The sequence below is a fragment of the Citrus sinensis genome, chromosome 9 (assembly GCF_022201045.2).
Source record: "Citrus sinensis cultivar Valencia sweet orange chromosome 9, DVS_A1.0, whole genome shotgun sequence".
Classification (NCBI taxonomy): domain Eukaryota; kingdom Viridiplantae; phylum Streptophyta; class Magnoliopsida; order Sapindales; family Rutaceae; genus Citrus; species Citrus sinensis.
In genome coordinates, this window is record NC_068564.1 from 29,798,892 (window position 1) to 29,817,483 (window position 18,592).

The 18,592-nt window shown below is 43.1% G+C and overlaps 3 protein-coding genes and 1 long non-coding RNA gene across 6 annotated transcripts; 1 reads left to right on the top strand and 3 right to left on the bottom strand.

The window, feature by feature from the left end:
- Positions 1 to 147: 147 nt before the first annotated feature.
- On the bottom strand, positions 148 to 12,906 carry LOC127899750 (uncharacterized). The gene is made up of 2 exons (XR_008051729.1): positions 12,765 to 12,906; positions 148 to 614 (listed from the first exon to the last, which is right to left on the bottom strand). It is a non-coding gene; the product is annotated as an uncharacterized LOC127899750 (long non-coding RNA).
- Positions 634 to 5,258, top strand: LOC102621001 (uncharacterized). 3 transcript variants are annotated; one of them, XM_052433688.1, is made up of 6 exons: positions 634 to 1,926; positions 2,362 to 2,478; positions 2,712 to 3,552; positions 3,658 to 3,831; positions 4,050 to 4,423; positions 4,509 to 5,258. In XM_052433688.1, exons 3-6 carry the CDS (start codon positions 2,721 to 2,723, stop codon positions 5,052 to 5,054), a joined length of 1,926 nt encoding a protein of 641 aa, XP_052289648.1. In that variant the 5' UTR covers positions 634 to 1,926; positions 2,362 to 2,478; positions 2,712 to 2,720; the 3' UTR covers positions 5,055 to 5,258. The 3 variants fall into 3 exon arrangements, with proteins under 3 accessions (XP_052289648.1, XP_052289649.1, XP_052289647.1); XM_052433689.1 differs by lacking the exon at positions 634 to 1,926 and having other exon boundaries at positions 2,299 to 2,478; XM_052433687.1 differs by lacking the exons at positions 634 to 1,926; positions 2,362 to 2,478 and having other exon boundaries at positions 2,485 to 3,552.
- LOC127899749 (uncharacterized) lies at positions 5,411 to 12,661 on the bottom strand. Its single transcript, XM_052433686.1, has one exon. It carries the CDS (start codon positions 12,096 to 12,098, stop codon positions 6,180 to 6,182), a length of 5,919 nt encoding a protein of 1,972 aa, XP_052289646.1. The 5' UTR covers positions 12,099 to 12,661; the 3' UTR covers positions 5,411 to 6,179.
- A 1,136-nt stretch (positions 12,907 to 14,042) lies between the features above and the next one.
- Positions 14,043 to 15,032, bottom strand: LOC102620714 (pectinesterase inhibitor 3). The gene has a single exon (XM_006474536.4). The coding sequence runs from the start codon at positions 14,913 to 14,915 to the stop codon at positions 14,316 to 14,318; it is 600 nt and encodes a 199-aa protein (XP_006474599.1). The 5' UTR covers positions 14,916 to 15,032; the 3' UTR covers positions 14,043 to 14,315.
- Between the last annotated feature and the right edge of the window lie 3,560 nt (positions 15,033 to 18,592).

Sequence of the window (18,592 nt, forward strand, 5' to 3'; positions counted from 1 at the left end):
CATTTAAATTATCAGTAGCAACCTGTGTGGTATAATAATGGGCGATAGCTCGCTGGCTACTGTACTTATTTCTATACTAGATAAACCATTTTTCCGTTCAAGAGTTTATTCATTTTGTTGAGTTAAATTCTGCAGACTGGAGCATATTGTTTTCGGCTGATTTTGGGTTAATGAATAAAAAACCACAAAACCAACGCAAGAGCAATAAATTTATATTTTTGTCGGGGAGCGGGGTACCTCGCTTGTTCGGCACGTGCGGGCTGTTTGGGATTTTTGTGGAGTGAAGGAGGATTGAGATGACGGTGGATATGGAGGGGGTCTGACTTCAGGTGCGGAGGGCTGGTGAAACTCGCCTTAAACCTGCGAAACAACCAAAAAGATGTCAGAGGTGGAGCCGGGGGTGGCCGGCGACCACACTCCGACGCTCAAGTCAGAGTTGGGTTATCTCAGGTTAGAGAGCTTGCAAGCTCTCGGTAATGGAGATTTTGAGGTTGAAGAAACCTTCGTTTTTTTTGGTGAGTGTGTTCCCTTCCTTGATAAAAATTAAACCTGAGTATTTATATGGTGTACCCCGGTCGCCGTGCCACCTGGCGCTATTTTAGTGGCGTTCCCTGCTGTCATGTCAGGAATATTCTTATTTTTATGCGTAAGGCGGCTTAGACGTTTCAAAAACATCAGTGGAGAGCAAGTATGTGGCATATTCACGTGTTGGGCGTAGTGGAGTGGTCCCGCGTACCTCTGCAATTCCGTTGTAATTTTGCAGGTATAGCAGGAAAAGCTGGTGGTCCCAACTGTCACAATATCACACTTTTGGCGGATTCGCTGGCGTGACAGGCGGCTGTCTCCTCTTTCGCGGCACAAGATTTCCTTATTTTTCGACACGTATCAAACCGATCTTTTTGAGATTCAGGGCCCACATATTCCTTCACATATTTACGAAGATTTTTGTATCCTCTCATGGTGTACCTGAGGTACCCCCAGAGTCCTTAGGGTAGCCGGGGTACCTAGGGTACCCGAGGTACCCAAGGTATCCGAAATAAATTAATCTCTTAAATATCGACACGTGGCGCTTCATCATTAGCCTCATATTTCCTTCCCAAACAACATCCCCCTAGTTTCTTTGTGGCGAATGTAACTGAGGCACAAGAAACTCTTGGAGGAACTGTACGTGACACGTGCCGATATTTACGCACTGAACTGATGCATGTCTTCTTGAAGGAACATCCTCCTGATTTTTTTTTTTTTTTTTTTTTTTTAAAGATGGGAACGAACAGTTGTCTTCATGTCTCTCTCTCCTTTTTCTTGGGAAGTGGCAGCCGTCTGACATGCAGTTTGAATTAAAAAAATCAAACTCACGCAAACATCCCTGATCTTCTTTTCGTGCAGTGTGCTCTGTCAGGTTTAATTAACACCCCTGATGTAAATGTCAATCTCTTGTCGTTTATTTTGAAAATCCCAACATAATCTCCCATCAAATTTAATTACTTCCAGTGGCTTCTTGCTTGCTCTGGCTTTTAAAATTCAAAAACCAACCAAATCATTTCAACCTCCAGCTTCACGCATTTTTTTTTCTTTTATATATAAATCACCTACTGCACGTTTTTATTTTCCCTTTATTCTACAATCCCCAGGCACTTTTCATCTTCTTCTCCAAACTCCAACGCCACCCCATCTCCACTTTTTCTTTTTATTCTACTTTTTTCTTCTTGTCCTTTCGTCTTCCATCTCCTTTTTTCTCTTTTTTTTTTTTTTGCTTGCTCACTCTCAGCCCCCTATTAAATTTTCTTTCTCTTTTCTTCTTCTTCCTTTTTTCTTCTTTCTTTTTCCCTTTTTTTTTTTTTTTTTTTTTTGTCGGCCTTGGCTCCCGTGATTTCCAGTGGTGGCGTGACAACGGTGTTCGGCTGGTGGTGCAGTAATCTCCTTGTGGTAAGCCATCTTCTCCCCCCATTTTGCTCCTTCGTTTCTTCCAGGGGCCTCTTCTTCTTCTTCTCATTTTTTTTTTTAATCCATGCTCCTCTCTTTTTGTTTTCTTTTAAATCATTCTGGAGGCTTTTCTCTTTCTCTTTATTATTTTTTTTTTTTGACTTCCAGGCTCCTTTTTTTTTTTTTTTTTTTTCCTCTTTTTTTTTTTTTCCTGTTTTTTCTTTTTTTTTTTTTTTTTTTTTTTTGTCTTCCAGGCTCTTTTTTTTTTTTTTTTTTTACTTCCTCTTTTTTTTTATCTCCAGGCTTCTCCTTTTTTTTTTTTTTGTACGTCCAAGCTTCTCTTTTTTTTTCTTTTTTCTTCCTCTCTTTTTTTTTTTTTTTTATCTCCAGACTTCCCTTTTTTTTTTTCTCTAATGGGTTTCATTGTGTCTATGACAGCCTCTGGACAGCTCCATCTTTTGAGCAATTTTTGGCGATTTGCGACTTCTCTTTGCGATTTATAGTCTAAAACTTACTTATTGGCGACTGAAATTTGCTACTCTTGGTGAGATCTAGGTATAAAATTTTTCATACCTATTTTTGACTTCTTTATTTTGAAGAAGAATGTTGTGGCTTTGTTTTTGGATTTGTTTCTGGTTTTCATGCGAAGTGTTGGCATTTTTTTTTTTTTTGTTTATGCTTTTATTGGTGGATGTTGGTGTTTGGCTTGTGATGGATGAGGTTTGAAGTTGTGGGGGTATGTTTTGATGTGGAGTTTTTCTTTTTCAACTTGTGTTTGGTGTTTTTAGGAGAGCAAGATGGGGAGAAAAACTGTTGGGAAAAAGGGTCGTAATGTGGTCGGGGAGCCAGGGGAGTCGAGTGAGGAGGCTCCCCTTTCTGATTCAGCCCCTCATATATCCCTTAGTGACGATGATGGGTCCCCTTCGGCTAGTCCCAAGTTATCTCGAACCAAAACTAATAAAAAATCAAAGATTAAAGGCAAACACCCAGCCAAGTCAGCCCATAGAAAAACTCGTGCAAAGACATCCAAACCCAAATCCCCTATTCCTGTTAGCATTCCAGAACCTCCCCTGATCTCTCCATCTGTCTCTGTAGCTCCTAAGCTCTATGCACTAGGGGGTAGGCCGGCTACTCCGAGAGATTTAGAAAGGGTTAAAGCCAAATACAACATACCTCATTCTGTCCACCTTAGGGTACCTCGCAAGGGCGAGTGCCCCGAGCACCCTCATTCTGATGGTGTTGCCCTTCATATCGACCTTTTTGACTTAGGTCTCCGTTTACCTCTTCAGCCATTTTTTAGGAAAATGTTCACTGAAATGAAAATTGCTCCCGGACAGTTATCCTTACCTGGTTGGAGATTGCTCACGGGTCTGGAGGTTTTGTGGCTAGATATTTTTGGGGAGGATATTTCTTATGGAGATTTGAGGGGGCTTTATCAGTTGAAGAAGTCCGCTGGTTTATCCGTAGCCTATTTTGCTACTTGGGGGGTTCATGGTAATTTGGTGAGACCGGATCCCTTGCTGAAAAAGGGCTACAGATATGGGTGGTTTGTGGCTGAGGGCGAGTGGGGGAAGAGCATTCCAGCGGGAAATGAAGTTGTGCAAGTTCGGAACTTCTTCAATGAAGATAGTATGTGTTTCTTTTCTCTTCTCTCCCTTTCTATGTATATATACACCTCTTCGCATGAATTTTCTTCTTATTCGTTGTTTTTTTTTTTTTTTGGGATTTTTACAGACATCACTTGGACCAAGGGAACGTGCCCAATTTATGAAGTGGGGAGGAAAGTGAATGGTGTCATAGAGAGGTTCCAGATTTTGCAGAGTGAGGGTGATGTTCTGTGCACTTCCCGGTTGGCGAGAGCTGGTCTGATTAAGGAGAGTTTTCAGTCTTCTTCGGGGGGCGATTCACGTATGGCTCTGTGGTGTTGCTGGGGTACCCCGCCTTCATTGGTTCTGTGGGGTGCCCCCATTATTTGAACAAACTTCTTTTCTTCTTTTTTTTTTTTTTTTTGCTTTGGTGGCCATCTCTTATTTTTTCTTAATGTGCCTTTTTGCCAATGACGACTCTGTTGTTTATTTTCCTTATTTTTCTCTTTGTCTCACCCTTTTTTTTTTTTTGTTGGATAGGCATGGACCCTTTTGGCGAAGATTTTGACGCCTTCTTCAGTCGCATGAGCGGCAGCTCCTCCGGTACCCTGGGTACCTCCGCAAAAGGTGACCGACCTCCCGTCGTTCCAGGCGGCAAAGGCAAATTGCCCGTCTCTTCTCTTGGGGGTTCTCGGGGTACCCCGGCTACCCACAAGAGAAAGCTTGGCTCTCTTTTCTCGGCTCCTGGAGACCTTATGGAGGGCGAGCTGGATCCGGTGGCTAACAAGCGGATATCGCACCTGACTGATTGCTTCCTTCATTCCTCTGAGAGTATTTCCACAGACATGGCAATGGAGGCGGATAAATTAGATTTAAATGAGCGCTATAGCCGAGCGCTCAAAGCTTGTCATGACGTAAGCGTCTCTCACTCTTTTCTTTTCCTCTTTTTTTTTATATCGTCCTGACTCCCTTTCCTTTTCTTTATTATTATTTGTGTAGGCGGCTTTCTACCTTAGCCACGGTCTCCGAGACCTTAGTGGCATCTCGGCTGTACAGACCGAGGTAGAGAGGCTGCGAGGTGAGGTTAGGCTCGGCCAGTCTCGGGAAGAGAAGCTAGGAGAGGAGGTCAGGGCTTTGCAAGGGCGCTCGGATGACCACGCCCGGGAGAATAGTCGATTGTCCAGGAAGTTGGAAGAGGCGGAGTCTAAGCACGGCGAGCTACTATCTCGCCAACCGGAGATGATGGACAAGGCCTTTACTCTTATCATGACTGAGGTCTGGAGCGTCGAGCCTGAGTTGGTGGTACCCCGGGTGGAGAAATGGGTGGACAAGTCGGCCATCCTTAAAGCGATAGAGGACAAAAGGACTACCCAGGCTCCCCCATCTCATAGCCCCCCTCAATCTTCAGGGGTACCCCAAGTACCCCAGGCGGATCTCCTTTCGGTTAGCGCTGTTCATGTGGGTAGCAGCTCTTTGGCTGCGAGTGTTCCTGTTGATGCCCCCGTTGAAGGGAACGATGGAGAGGATGTCCCCCCTTCTGCTTGATCTTAATTGCCATTTAGGGTTTTATCTCGAGATATCTTAGCAGCTTTCTTTCTTTGCTTCTGTACCTTTGTAGTATGGCATCATCCTTTTGTTGTGTTGGGATACTTGTCTTTTGGAAGGTTGCCTCGGCAATCTTGCTACTTATTCGCATTAAATTTCTGCAATAGACTTTATTCGGCATACCATTGAATTCCTTGCTTATAATTGATTTGTGTAGACTCGCGGGGGTTCCTCAGGTACCCCAGGTACCCCCCTGATGTATTTTTGGCGCTTGCGTGGTGATTTCCGTAGATGTGCTCACTGATCGTCTTAATAAAGATTATGGCGCATCTCAAAATAATTTAATAATTCACACATCATCATAAGATAAAACGAAATTCATATTTGGCGCAACTAGGATAAAATAAAGATTATGGCGTATCTCAGATAGACTTGTGGAGTTTGTCGGGTACCCCAGGTACCCTCTTTTTTTCGGGGACCTTCTTGGCCCCCTTTCTTGCAGAAATGGTAAAAAACATGCTTGTTTTGCCATCCGCTTCTAGTCAATATTTAATAAAATAATGCGAATAGAGGGGCATGCTTGCCTACCTCGTTTCGTTTATCTATTCTTTACTTGGCTCAAGCAAAAGAATGGAGGTGTGGGCGTGTGCATACCTTAACGGAACCTCATGGCGTTAGGGTATGCTGGTTTACCTCGCCCTCGGGCCTTCTCTGACCCTCCCTCTTTACATTTGTTGTATTATTTCTTTTTGGCGTTGACCTCGAACAGATCTTCACGATCGAATCGAGTCAGATACCTCAGGTTCCCCTGATTATCTTGAAATGGAGCAATTATAGCTGAATAAGACATGGCGTAATAAGAGGAAGTCACATTAATGGCGAAAATTTAACCATAATCACATTCGGTAATCAAAAGGAGAACATTACATAAGACTGACTCATTGTCCCAATGAGAATAGGAAATCATATAGATATCCACTCTCTAGGACTTAGGGAATTAAAAAATTTCACTTGCACATGTGGGGTACCCTAAGTACCTTTCATGACTTTACCACATTGCACACATAGTAAAGAAAATAAGAGATAGATAAAGTGAACGATAAGGTTTAAGACACTGTCCTCATGTTAGTAGTACTTCCTCAGCATTGCGGCATTCCAGGGATGCTTGACGATTGTTCCATCCATGTGGAGTAGTCTGTATGCCCCTGAACCTACCGGCTTGTCTATGCGATATGGGCCTTCCCAATTGGCTCCGAAAGAGCCCTCCGAAGGTACCCGGGTATTCTGAGTTACCCTTCGTAGGACTAAATCCCCTTTCTTGAATGATCTGGGGCGTACCCTCTTGTCATATAAATCTGAAATGCGGTGCTGGTATATTGCAACCTTCAATTCTGCTTTGGCCCTTTTTTCTTCAACAAAATCAAGATTGAACGCAATCATAGAGGCATTCTCGGCTTCATCAAAGTATGCGGTTCTGTGAGAGGGTATCCCGATTTCAGCTGGAATGACTGCATCAGTCCCGAAAGCCAGAGAAAATGGAGTTTCCCTGGTTGAAATATTCTGAGTTGTCCGATAAGCCCAAAGAACACCGGGTAACTCGTCTACCCAAGCTCCTTTCCTTTCCTCCAGCCTCTTTTTTAGGATACCCTTGATGATTTTGTTGATGGCTTCCACTTGTCCATTAGATTGCGGGTGAGCCGGAGAAGCAAATCGGTTGGCTATCCCAAGCTCCGAACAGAAATTTCGAAATTTTTCATTATCAAATTGCTTCCCGTTGTCGCTGACAATTGCATTAGGGATTCCATATCTGCATATGAGGTTCCTCCAAACAAAATCAGTGGTTTTTCTCTCCGTAATGCTTGCCAACGGCTCCGCTTCTACCCACTTTGTGAAATAGTCAACGGCTACAATTGCATACTTAGCTTGTCCTCTACCAGTTGGTAGTGGGCCAATGAGATCTATACCCCAAACAGCAAATGGCCATGGAGAAGACATGACAGTTAACTTTTCTGGTGGAAGGTGGGGTACCTTGGCAAATCTCTGGCACTTGTCACAACTCTTGACTATGTTTTTGGCATCCTCTCGCATCGTAGGCCAATAAAATCCTTGACGAATGGCCTTCTGTGCCAATGATTGTGCTCCATAGTGGTTACCGCAAATCCCTTCGTGTATCTCTCTCATGACATATTCGGCATGTTCATTTCCCAAGCACTTTAAGTAAGGGAGGGTAAACCCTCTTCTGAATAAGGTATCCTCGATGAGACAATATCGAGCAGCTTTGTACTTTAGCTTCCTTGCTTCATTCTTATTTGAGGGCAGATCCCCACTTCTGAGGTATCCTATGATTGGTTGCATCCAGGGTACCCCAGCAGTTATCGACCCTATTTCTTCTGGCTCAAGTAGATTAACACTGGGTGTAGGTACGTACTCAGCAGTGATTGGACCAACCGACTGAGTTGCACCGAAGGAAGCCATTTTGGCAAGGTTGTCAGCTTCACAATTTTCTAATCGTGGAACTCTTTCCACCTTGACCTCAGCAAATTGAGATATTAATTCTTTTGTTCTCCCGAGGTACCCCTTCATATTTTCTTCCTTAGCCTGATATTCTGAGTTGATCTGACCGACCACCAATTGAGAGTCACTCTTAATGTGGACTCTTTTTGCACCCAAGGCCTTCGACATCCTTAGCCCCGCTATCATAGCTTCATACTCAGCTTCGTTGTTTGAGGCCTTGAACCCGAATTGCAAGGCATAGCATAGCTTCACCTTATCTGGATCGATGATTATTACCCCCGCACCGCTTCCGTGCGAGTTGGAGGAACCATCAACATAAATTTCCCAGACCTGCTCTTCTTCAATAGCTGATGTAGTTTCGCTCGGGTGCCCCGGGATCTCCTCACCCCCGGAGTCATTGGCGAATTCTGCAATGAAATCGGCGATGGCTTGGGCTTTAATAGCTGAGCGTGGCTTGAAGATGATGTCGAACTCACTCAATTCAAGAGACCAGCGAAGAAGTCTTCCAGACATATCTAACTTCTGGAGGATTTGTCGAAGGGGAAGGTTTGTTACAACGACAATGGTGTGGGCCTGAAAATATGGCCGGAGTTTCCTCGCAGAGATTACCAAAGCCAAAACAAGCTTCTCTGTGGCGGGGTACCTCTTTTCCGCATCCACCATTGCCCTACTAGTGTAGTAAATAGGCCGTTGCACCCCGTCTTCATCTTCTCTAAGCAACACCGAGCTAGTGGCGTGCTCGGAAACAGCGAGGTACAACAGAAGCACTTCTCCATGCTTAGGCTTGGCGAGCAATGGTGAATTAACGAGGTACTCCTTTAGCTTCTGAAAAGCCTCTTCGCACTCGGCGGTCCATTGGAGCTTCTTTCCCGCTTTCAAAGCTTTAAAAAATGGCTTGCATCTGTCGGTGGCCTTGGAGATGAAACGACTCAAGGCGGCTATCCGGCCAGCTAAGCTCTGGACTTCCTTGATGGTACTTGGTGACTTCATCCCAAGAACCGCCTGAATTTTGTCGGGATTGGCCTCAATTCCCCGCTGTTGTACCATAAATCCAAGGAATTTACCCGAAGTCACCCCGAATGCACATTTCTCAGGATTTAGGCGCATCTGATGCTTTCTCAAAATATTGAAGGTGTCTCTGAGGTGCCCCGAGTGGTCATTGGCGTACACCGACTTTGTTATCATATCATCGATGTACACCTCCATGGTACGACCGATTTGCTGTTTGAAGACCTTGTTCACCAAACGCTGATAGGTGGCGCCCGCATTCTTCAAACCAAAAGGCATAACCTTGTAGCAGTATAGCCCACGGTTGGTGATGAAGGCCGTTTTATCTTGATCAGGCTCGTACATTGGAATTTGGTTGTACCCGGAGAAAGCATCCATGAAACTAAGCATCTCGTGCCCAGCCGTAGCATCGACCAGCTGGTCTACCCGGGGAAGCGGGAAGCTATCCTTAGGGCAAGACTTGTTTAAATCCGTGAAATCTACACACATGCGCCATTTCCCGTTAGACTTCTTAACTAATACAACATTTGAAACCCAATCGGGGTACACCGCCTCCCTAATAAACCCCGCTGCTAGCAATCGGTCCACTTCTTGTTCAATGGCGTCATAGCGTTCCTGGTTGAAAGCTCGACGTTTTTGTTTGACAGGCCTATGATGTGGATCGACATTGAGCTTGTGGCAGGCGATAGAAGGCGGGATACCCGGCATGTCCGCATGAGACCAAGCGAACACATCTAAGTTTTTCCTTAAGAACCCAATAAGCTGCTCTCGGTGCTGGTCAGGGAGGTTGGAGCCTACCTTGACCATCTTGGTTGGGTCCTTATTGCAGATCATAACAGACACAAGATCCTCAGCCGGTGTTCCTCGCTTTTCATCTTTCGGTACCCGGGGATCCAGGGGTACCTCGACTTCTCCCATTGATGCTGAATTGGGACTTTGGGGTACCAGTGGTGCCCTGGGAGCTACCACGTCCACTTCCATTGGCCCAGCTTCATACGGCGCTTGGGGTACCTGGGAGTTCGCGGACCGTTGAGCTTTCTTACGTGCAACTCTCCGGCGTCTAGCCAGTGCCCGCTTGGATAGGCTGGTAAATGGCCTTGTGCTGACGGGGTACCCTTCTAGGAACATATTGGTGGCGATTTGGTAGCTCACTTTCGATGCGACCGAGTAGCACCCTCGAGCCGATTGCTGATCCCCTTTGATCGTGATAATTTCTCCAGCGGTTGGAATCTTCATGGTGAGGTAATGCATGGAGATTGCCGCCTTAGTTGTTGCTAAGAATGGTCTTCCCAAGATGATATTATAGGCACCTGGGTGATCCACAATAAGAAAATCAATCATATGAACAACACGGTGAGGTACCTTACCAAGTGTAACGGGCAGCGTAATAATGCCATTTGGGATAACCATATCGCCGGCGAACCCAATAAGAGGTGTAGCACATGGGGTGATCTTTGGCGATTCAATCAATAGTTGATCCAAGGCGCTTTTGAAAATGATATCAACGGAGCTGCCGGTGTCTACAAGAGTTCTTGCTACCTTACCAGTAGCAACCTTCAACGTTATTACTAAGGCGTCGTCATGGGGGTACGAGACATCTTCAGCATCTTGCTCTGTGAAAAGGATAGATGGGGGATGGTGGGGTACCCCAGGTACCCTAAGTTGATTTTGACAAGCGAAATTCACTTCTTTTCCAGGGCGATCCAAAATTGGTGGCTTGCTGTAACGTTTGATGGCCCGTCTAGATTCCCCAGCGAGGGTAGGACCCCCTGCTATCATTCGAACATACACGCCTTTCTTAGATCCCTGGGGTATCTCGGCTTCGGGATGAGGGTTAGCAACTTGTTTACCCTTATCTTGTTCCGAGAACTTCCTTGCCTCACGCATATCAGCCACAAATTCCTTGAGATACCCACTCAGAATCAATGACTCAATTTCTTCCCTCAAGTGAAAGCATTCAGCGGTGCTATGGCCGAAATCTTCATGAAACTCACAATACTTCAAGCTACGCTTCATATTGGGGTATTTCCGAATTGGCTTAGGTGGGCGAAGCATCCCTGTATCCCTAATATGGTAAAAAATTTGTTCTGGAGATTGATTCAAATGGTGGAAAGAGTCATATCTGGATTTTTGTGGTGCTTCCCGTTGTTCTGGCGGCAGCGGTGGGCTATGTACTCGGGGTGCTCGGAAGGGTACTTGAGGTACCCGGGGTACCCGGGGTACACTAGGGATATTCAGTCCTCTCCCACGTGGGGTTGGACGAGGTGGGCTGTGTACCCGGGGTGCTCGAGAGGGTACCTGAGGTACATCGGCTCTCTTGGGTTTCTCCTTGTTCCTCACAACTTCGACTCTATCTTCCTCCCGCTTTAGGTTACACTTCTCATCCATTTCTATTTGTTGCAGGGCTCGAGAACGAGCTTCCCCATATGAAAGAGGGCGGTGTTTTTGAAATGACCGCCATAACTTCCCCAAACGCAAATTCTTTTCAAAATGAGTGAGAGTATGTTGGTGACCAAATGTACCGGTACGCAACACCTCTTGGTGGAAGCGGGTTACGTACTCGGCTAAAGACTCTGAATCCCCTTGCTTGACGAAAGCAAGCTTGGAGGATGTTATATCTTGGGCGGATGCATAACCAAACTCATGAACAAAATCTTTTAGGAGCTGGTCTAGGGAGGATACACTACCTGCCTTCAACGATCGGAACCATGACTTGGCTGGTCCGGTGAGGGTATGCGGGAAAATTCGGCACATAGCATTGTCGCCCACTCCTTTAATCATCATCTGGTCACGATATAACTCAGCATGTTCCACGGGATCCGAGGTACCCGAGTATTGTTGTATTTGAGGCATGGTGAACGCTTCCGGGAGAACCGCTGTCCGAATCTCCATGGTGAACGGCGAGTTATGCACTGCTGGTGCTAGAGCATTGGTGGGGTTTTGTTTTTCAGAAAGGAGCTTCACTTGAGCTTCGAGGTGCTCCATTTTTTCCAGGAACTCGCGGGGTACCCCAGGTGCACCTGAGGAGGCCGCTGTTGTCTGGGAAGCTCTTTTGGCGTTTAACTTGTACCGGAGATCTTCATGGACTTTTTGTTTGCGTTTGGTACCCTGGCTACTACGGGAATAACAAGAGGCAGTGGAGCGTTCTTCCCGGGAGCCGACGGCTTGAAACTTTGAACGGGTGCCCGATGGCCCATGCTTTGGTCTACTTCCCTCCGGTATTTCAGACCTTGGTATGATCTGTTTCTCACCGCGTGGAGGCGAGACATCTTGAGTTACCGGAGAAGTGGCTGCTTCGGGTACCCGAGATCCTACTGCTCTGAGAATCGCATGAGCTAAATCCTCAAAGTGTTTATGAGTAACGGGCTCCTCGTCGGGTTGAATACCAGCTGATTGCTTAACTGATTTGCCTTTCTCTAGGCGGGATGCCCTCCTTGCCGAGTCACCCCTCTCATCACCGCCGTGGTCCTCTGCTCCATCATGACCTAACATTTGGTTATCAGCGGGTACGTCGGGTGCCATGGTTGTGCAAGCACACGTACCGACAAGCTTAGCACTGTGTGGAAGCTTTTTGCGCGCTCCCCACAGACGGCGCCAATTGTTTTCGGCTGATTTTGGGTTAATGAATAAAAAACCACAAAACCAACGCAAGAGCAATAAATTTATATTTTTGTCGGGGAGCGGGGTACCTCGCTTGTTCGGCACGTGCGGGCTGTTTGGGATTTTTGTGGAGTGAAGGAGGATTGAGATGACGGTGGATATGGAGGGGGTCTGACTTCAGGTGCGGAGGGCTGGTGAAACTCGCCTTAAACCTGCGAAACAACCAAAAAGATGTCAGAGGTGGAGCCGGGGGTGGCCGGCGACCACACTCCGACGCTCAAGTCAGAGTTGGGTTATCTCAGGTTAGAGAGCTTGCAAGCTCTCGGTAATGGAGATTTTGAGGTTGAAGAAACCTTCGTTTTTTTTGGTGAGTGTGTTCCCTTCCTTGATAAAAATTAAACCTGAGTATTTATATGGTGTACCCCGGTCGCCGTGCCACCTGGCGCTATTTTAGTGGCGTTCCCTGCTGTCATGTCAGGAATATTCTTATTTTTATGCGTAAGGCGGCTTAGACGTTTCAAAAACATCAGTGGAGAGCAAGTATGTGGCATATTCACGTGTTGGGCGTAGTGGAGTGGTCCCGCGTACCTCTGCAATTCCGTTGTAATTTTGCAGGTATAGCAGGAAAAGCTGGTGGTCCCAACTGTCACAATATCACACTTTTGGCGGATTCGCTGGCGTGACAGGCGGCTGTCTCCTCTTTCGCGGCACAAGATTTCCTTATTTTTCGACACGTATCAAACCGATCTTTTTGAGATTCAGGGCCCACATATTCCTTCACATATTTACGAAGATTTTTGTATCCTCTCATGGTGTACCTGAGGTACCCCCAGAGTCCTTAGGGTAGCCGGGGTACCTAGGGTACCCGAGGTACCCAAGGTATCCGAAATAAATTAATCTCTTAAATATCGACACGTGGCGCTTCATCATTAGCCTCATATTTCCTTCCCAAACACATATTATTCCGTGAATATCATTTCCTTCACGTAAATCACTGCATAAAAGTTCCTCTAGATCCCTGAAACTTTCAGCTGTATCCACAGAGTAGTTCCAAAATGAAGGCAACACGGATCACAATGAGTAAACAAGGGCGTCAGGCTGATGGCCATCAGCACCCTTCGACGAGAAAACACGGGCTTCTAACTCAAACTGCTAAAAGTAGTAAGTAAGCCAATAAGCCATTGCCAAACAAATGAAGGCGACAAAGACAAATGTTCCTGCCTTATCAGTTTAGCCATACCCAAATATTTCTCCTTAACGAAGTTCACAGGACACCATTGCCAATACTTCAATGTTGAGAACATATCAGTTATGGCAACACTCCTATTCTAATGTTCAATCATAATGCATTACAGTGGAATTCAACCATTGCACAACAGTAGTGCTTTTCATCATCCATAAAGTGGTTTTTAGCAATTAACTAACCTTTTCTCTGGACAAATTATCAGAATTGAATCCTTAAGCCGAAGTTAAGGAACCGCGTCCGAGGCTAGAATTTTTATTATTGAGACTACCATGCTCCAGATTATAGAATTTCTTTATAATAGAACATGGAAAATTACCCCATTCAAAACTAGGCAGTGCGTAGTAAATCTTCCAGGGAAACAAATATGGAAACTCAGACAATCCTTGGCCAATTATGCAAGAATAAAATCACACATTAGAACCTACATATGCATAATGCAAGTACAATTGATGTTTTAAGGCCTGAAAACAAACGTCAAACACCCATAGAAAGCACTCTAGATAACAAACATTCTGATGGTACTACATTGACAGAATGAATATAGTTGAAACAATTCGAAACGCCATATCCCAAACTGCACTGTAGTAATAATCAAGTACGCTGCCAGACTTTCTAGCATCAGAGTTTTCATTTCTAATCTGATCTACTCCTTGTATTATCCAGGAAGAAAGAAGAAGAACGTTTGCTAACTATTATACAGCAGACACTGATTTTCGTAACTTGCTTTAACAACATACATACATTTTTTATTTTTTTTTGGGATGAGATACATACATCTTTCTTGAAAAAGACTCAAAAATAAATAAAAATGAACACACGCAGATGAAAGAGCAATACAATAATATTTAATATTATCATACGGCAAGAGAAAAATCAGAACCGTCCCATCTTCATCAAGGCATCAATCGGGGCCTTTCACGACTCTTATCAAGACGAGTAAGCATGTACAAAGCATTACTAGTAACCCTAGCCACATTGCTGATCTTGCGCTTCACATCACTCTTGACCTTGCTATCAACATCCTCAAACCCGTCAAGACACGTGTCCTCGTCGGTCAAAGCCGAGCTGACCCACGTCTCCGCATTACTCATCTGCCAACTAAAGGTGTCACCCTTCAAGTGCTTAAGCTCATTCAGGGTCTTGCTCAGATCCTCGACGGAGTCGGAAATCTGCTCGACGCAGTCACTCAGCGCAAGTCGCTCTCGCTTGTTTGTACTCTTCCCTTTGTTGACGTTGGACGAGACTTGCGACAGGTAAGCGGAAACTTTGCTCGCACGAGAAAGGCTGACATTTACAGCCGCTTGGGCTAAATCGCGTGGGGTCTCCGCTGCACCCTTGTAGGACGATAGCGTGCGGAGGCACACGGCAGGGTAGCTGGCGTGTGCGCATGATGAACGGACCAGATCATGCGGCTCACCGTGACCGTGCTTGCTTCCGGCGGCAGAGCAGGAGAGTAGCAGAAAGAGTGTGATCAGTGAGCAAAGCCGAAGCATTGTGTTTGTGGAAATATGAAAATGCCTCGGCAAATGAGAGAGAGATCCGAAAATAAGCAGCCTAGGAGTGTCACTAGTAATAGGCTAGATCAGCTGTTTTGATACAAGTGGGGGTGTCCGATATTTTTCCAGAAATTTAAATCAAGTTAAGAGATAGAAGGTGACGAAAGTAGGAGCAGTAAATGCACCGCAGATTATAGGAGAGTGGCTGGTGGGCTTAGTTAATTGTGCCTGCGAGCCTGTCCACTCAATCAATGCCATTGTTTTGCACTGCTCCCGTATTTTTTTTCAAAACTATAATTAAGAGTAAGAGTGTGTTATACGGAGTGTTTTAACTTTTAAAAACACGTTCTTGGGGATTAGACATAAGACACCGTTTATCACTTCATTTTTAAGCAAGGGAATTGCGGAGAGTTGTCTGATGGCAGGCGAATCTGATTGGTCTTTGGATCTGCAAAAGATTTGTGAGTGTGAGAAACAAATCTATATGTGCTGGCCCTGTAGTAAATAAATTATTGAATGAATATGAACAAAGCCATTTGTCTACACTTAAAGCATTGGGGTTTGATGCCAATGCCATCAAACAGGGCATGTGCTATAAACAATCTTGCAGGCGGCTACCACAGCCCACACCCTGAAAAATGAAATTAACAGCTGGGGCCTGGGATTGGGATGCTGGATTTACACCAGCCAATTCCGCTTTGCCACAATTATAACGACTGATAATGCTAATGTGCTACACAAGGACGGCCAAATAATCGGATAGCCCAAAATTTCGTTCCGCCGAATAGAGAGAGTTTCAATTTACATGGACCAAACACCAAACAAATATGATGTGAACTCTAATCGATTTGAGGATAATAAGCTTAGTCTGATTGAGGAAATAACTGCATTCTACTTAATACTGGCAGACTTAGACACTTAAATTAGGGGAGGTTTAGTTCGAAAAATTTTTAATTTAGGATGCTTAATTTTTTACTATTCACTTAAGTACATCTAAAGTCTCAAAATTTAAATTATGTTGGTTTCCTTTAGATTTTAAAAAAACAATAGTAATAAATTATTTATTTTAAATATCGAAACTAATTGTGGCCACATTCATGAAAATATCCTTGTTTTAAGTAATCCCTACAAAATATCTAAAAGTACAAAGTTATATGGTTGTTAGGATTTGAACTAAGTCTACAAAACCACTAAACTATAAATGTTTTCTTAAATAAAAATATTTTTAAATTCATTTTATTTAACTCTTTTAGACCTAACTGGGTTCGTAACACTCAGTGAGACATCTAATAATGAAATCATTATTTTAGTTTGATGAGGTCAAAAGAGCAAATTACAAACCTATATTCTAAAGGGGCAAATAAATAATATTTTATAAAATAACTAAATTCTAATGAAATCCTTACTTTCTTAATTTATTCTACTTGTGCAATGTCTCTTACACTATACCAAGATATTAACAATCAGAAATCACATAATAACACTACAAAGATAATCCGGAAGTTCTCAAAATATCTAATGAAATCCTTACTTTCTTATAAATTTATTCTAGTTGTGCAATGTCTCTTACACTATACCAAGATATTAACAATCAAAAATCACATAATAACACTACAAAGATAATCCGGAAGTTCTCAAAATAAGCATATGTATGACAAAATATCCTTACCAAAATGAATTCTTTGGTACACAGCTCACAATTTTTAGATTCACATTAAAACGTTACATTTTCAATTGAAATTTTGGATACGAACAACACATACATCATTTTGAATAAACTTTTGCGAGCTACTCTAATCATGCCACATGACAAGCTTCGTTGACTTTATGTATCAAGAGTTGCCCATAAACATCAAATGACAATTGCTCTTTTTTAAGCAACAAGAACTTGTTTATTAGCGTGTAGAATGTGCGAACAGTTGATGCTTTACTCATCAATGACATTCGTCTTTATCGGTGTGAAGAAAAAAAATGGCCCAAGTCTTAAAAATCTAGCATTATCTTATATAAAACAACATTTTTTTTAATTTTTTATTTTTGCAAAGACCAGTAAGATGGTGGGGGCTTAGGCGAGATCCTTACCTGCAATAAAGATCATCAAATAACAAAGAAATATGGAAGGCATATAAACAAAACCCTCCGAATCTAAGAAAAATACAAAAAGGCATATCAATACACTAAAAAAAACAAGAAACAAAAGCAAAACAAGAGATAAGACCATAACAATAAATATTATTTATCCACTATTGCTTCCTGTATTCGTCATCCACATTGCAACTTTTTTTACTTTTCTTCCTTTGCTTTTTTTTTTTTGTTCATATTGTTGTGTTGGTGTAAAAAATTGTTATGTATTTTCCTTTTATAATGTTTATTATGTTTAAATTTTGTTTTGAATGAATAATTTAAAAATATTCTTTGGTTTTGATTTTTTGTTGTTTTTGATCTACTATAACAAATATAATGGAAAGAATATAATTCAATAAATGATCCTTCATGGAGGTATCTTCACCACTTTATTATTCTAAGAAAAGCTTTAAATGGATGTAGTATTTGAGCGTGTTTGGTAGCTTGCATTTGTACTATATTGTATTGTATTAAAATATTATTTTTATGCTAACCCATATTTAGCTGCAATTTTTAGTTGTGGTGCATTGTATTAAAAAGGTGGCTAATGTAATTAAAGATGTATAAAATAAACCCATGATGGCTACAAGCCAAGAGAGGATAGGGTTTAGACTGTATTGCATTAAAATACTGTTCATAACCTCATATTTTAAACATAATCATTATAACTTAATGTAATATGTACTCTAACACAATTTACCAAAATATAATATAGTTAATATAGTGTAATGTCATATGTCGTACTAAATGCAGCCTTAACTTATTGGCTAGGACAAATTAAATACCAAATGAATGAAAATGTAAAGCATTGCCATTGGTGGTGGCACAAAATGACAGAAGTGCTCGTGGTTGGAGGGTTATCGGCACAGGCATACCATCACAGTTAGGTGGTCCGCACCCGCAGGCCGCAACGCAGAACCCCCAAAACTCGACTTCTGTTAGGTTGCTTGGCTGGGAGCGGAGAAGCTCCCGTGCAATTTTGGTTGCAAATATTGAAAGGTATTTGCCCCCTCCACGTGAAGCTGAGTTGCCATCACCGTATTAGATTCAGAATTGTGAACTGTGAAGTATCATGTGGGCCTCCATCGCAGCAATCCTTGAGGCTCCCATTCTTTAATTTTCATGGGCCGTACTTCATCTAACTGTGCAAATTTCCTGGTGGTGGGACCATCATTTTGACGTATCCCAGATTTGTAACACTCTTAAGGAAGTGACCCGACCCTCTTTCTCTGTGTCGCCGGAAATAGGATGGCCCCGCATATTTGCCTGCCTTTTTCTTTTTCTTTTTCAGTTTCACTTTTTGTTTCCCAAAAAAACATGGCCTGATGTCCTGATAATTGTGTCGCCGCAATTTACATTTAAAACCACACCGTTGCTTTTTTTTTAGTGTACAATAATATTATTACGGCTTTACTTATTTTACTTAATAATATAAGTTTCGTAACTCTTTCACAATTATTTAATAAAAATCTAACAATTGTAAAAATAATATAATTTTATTATCTTATATTTTTACAACTGATTTTCATCAAACTGTTATACAAAAATTA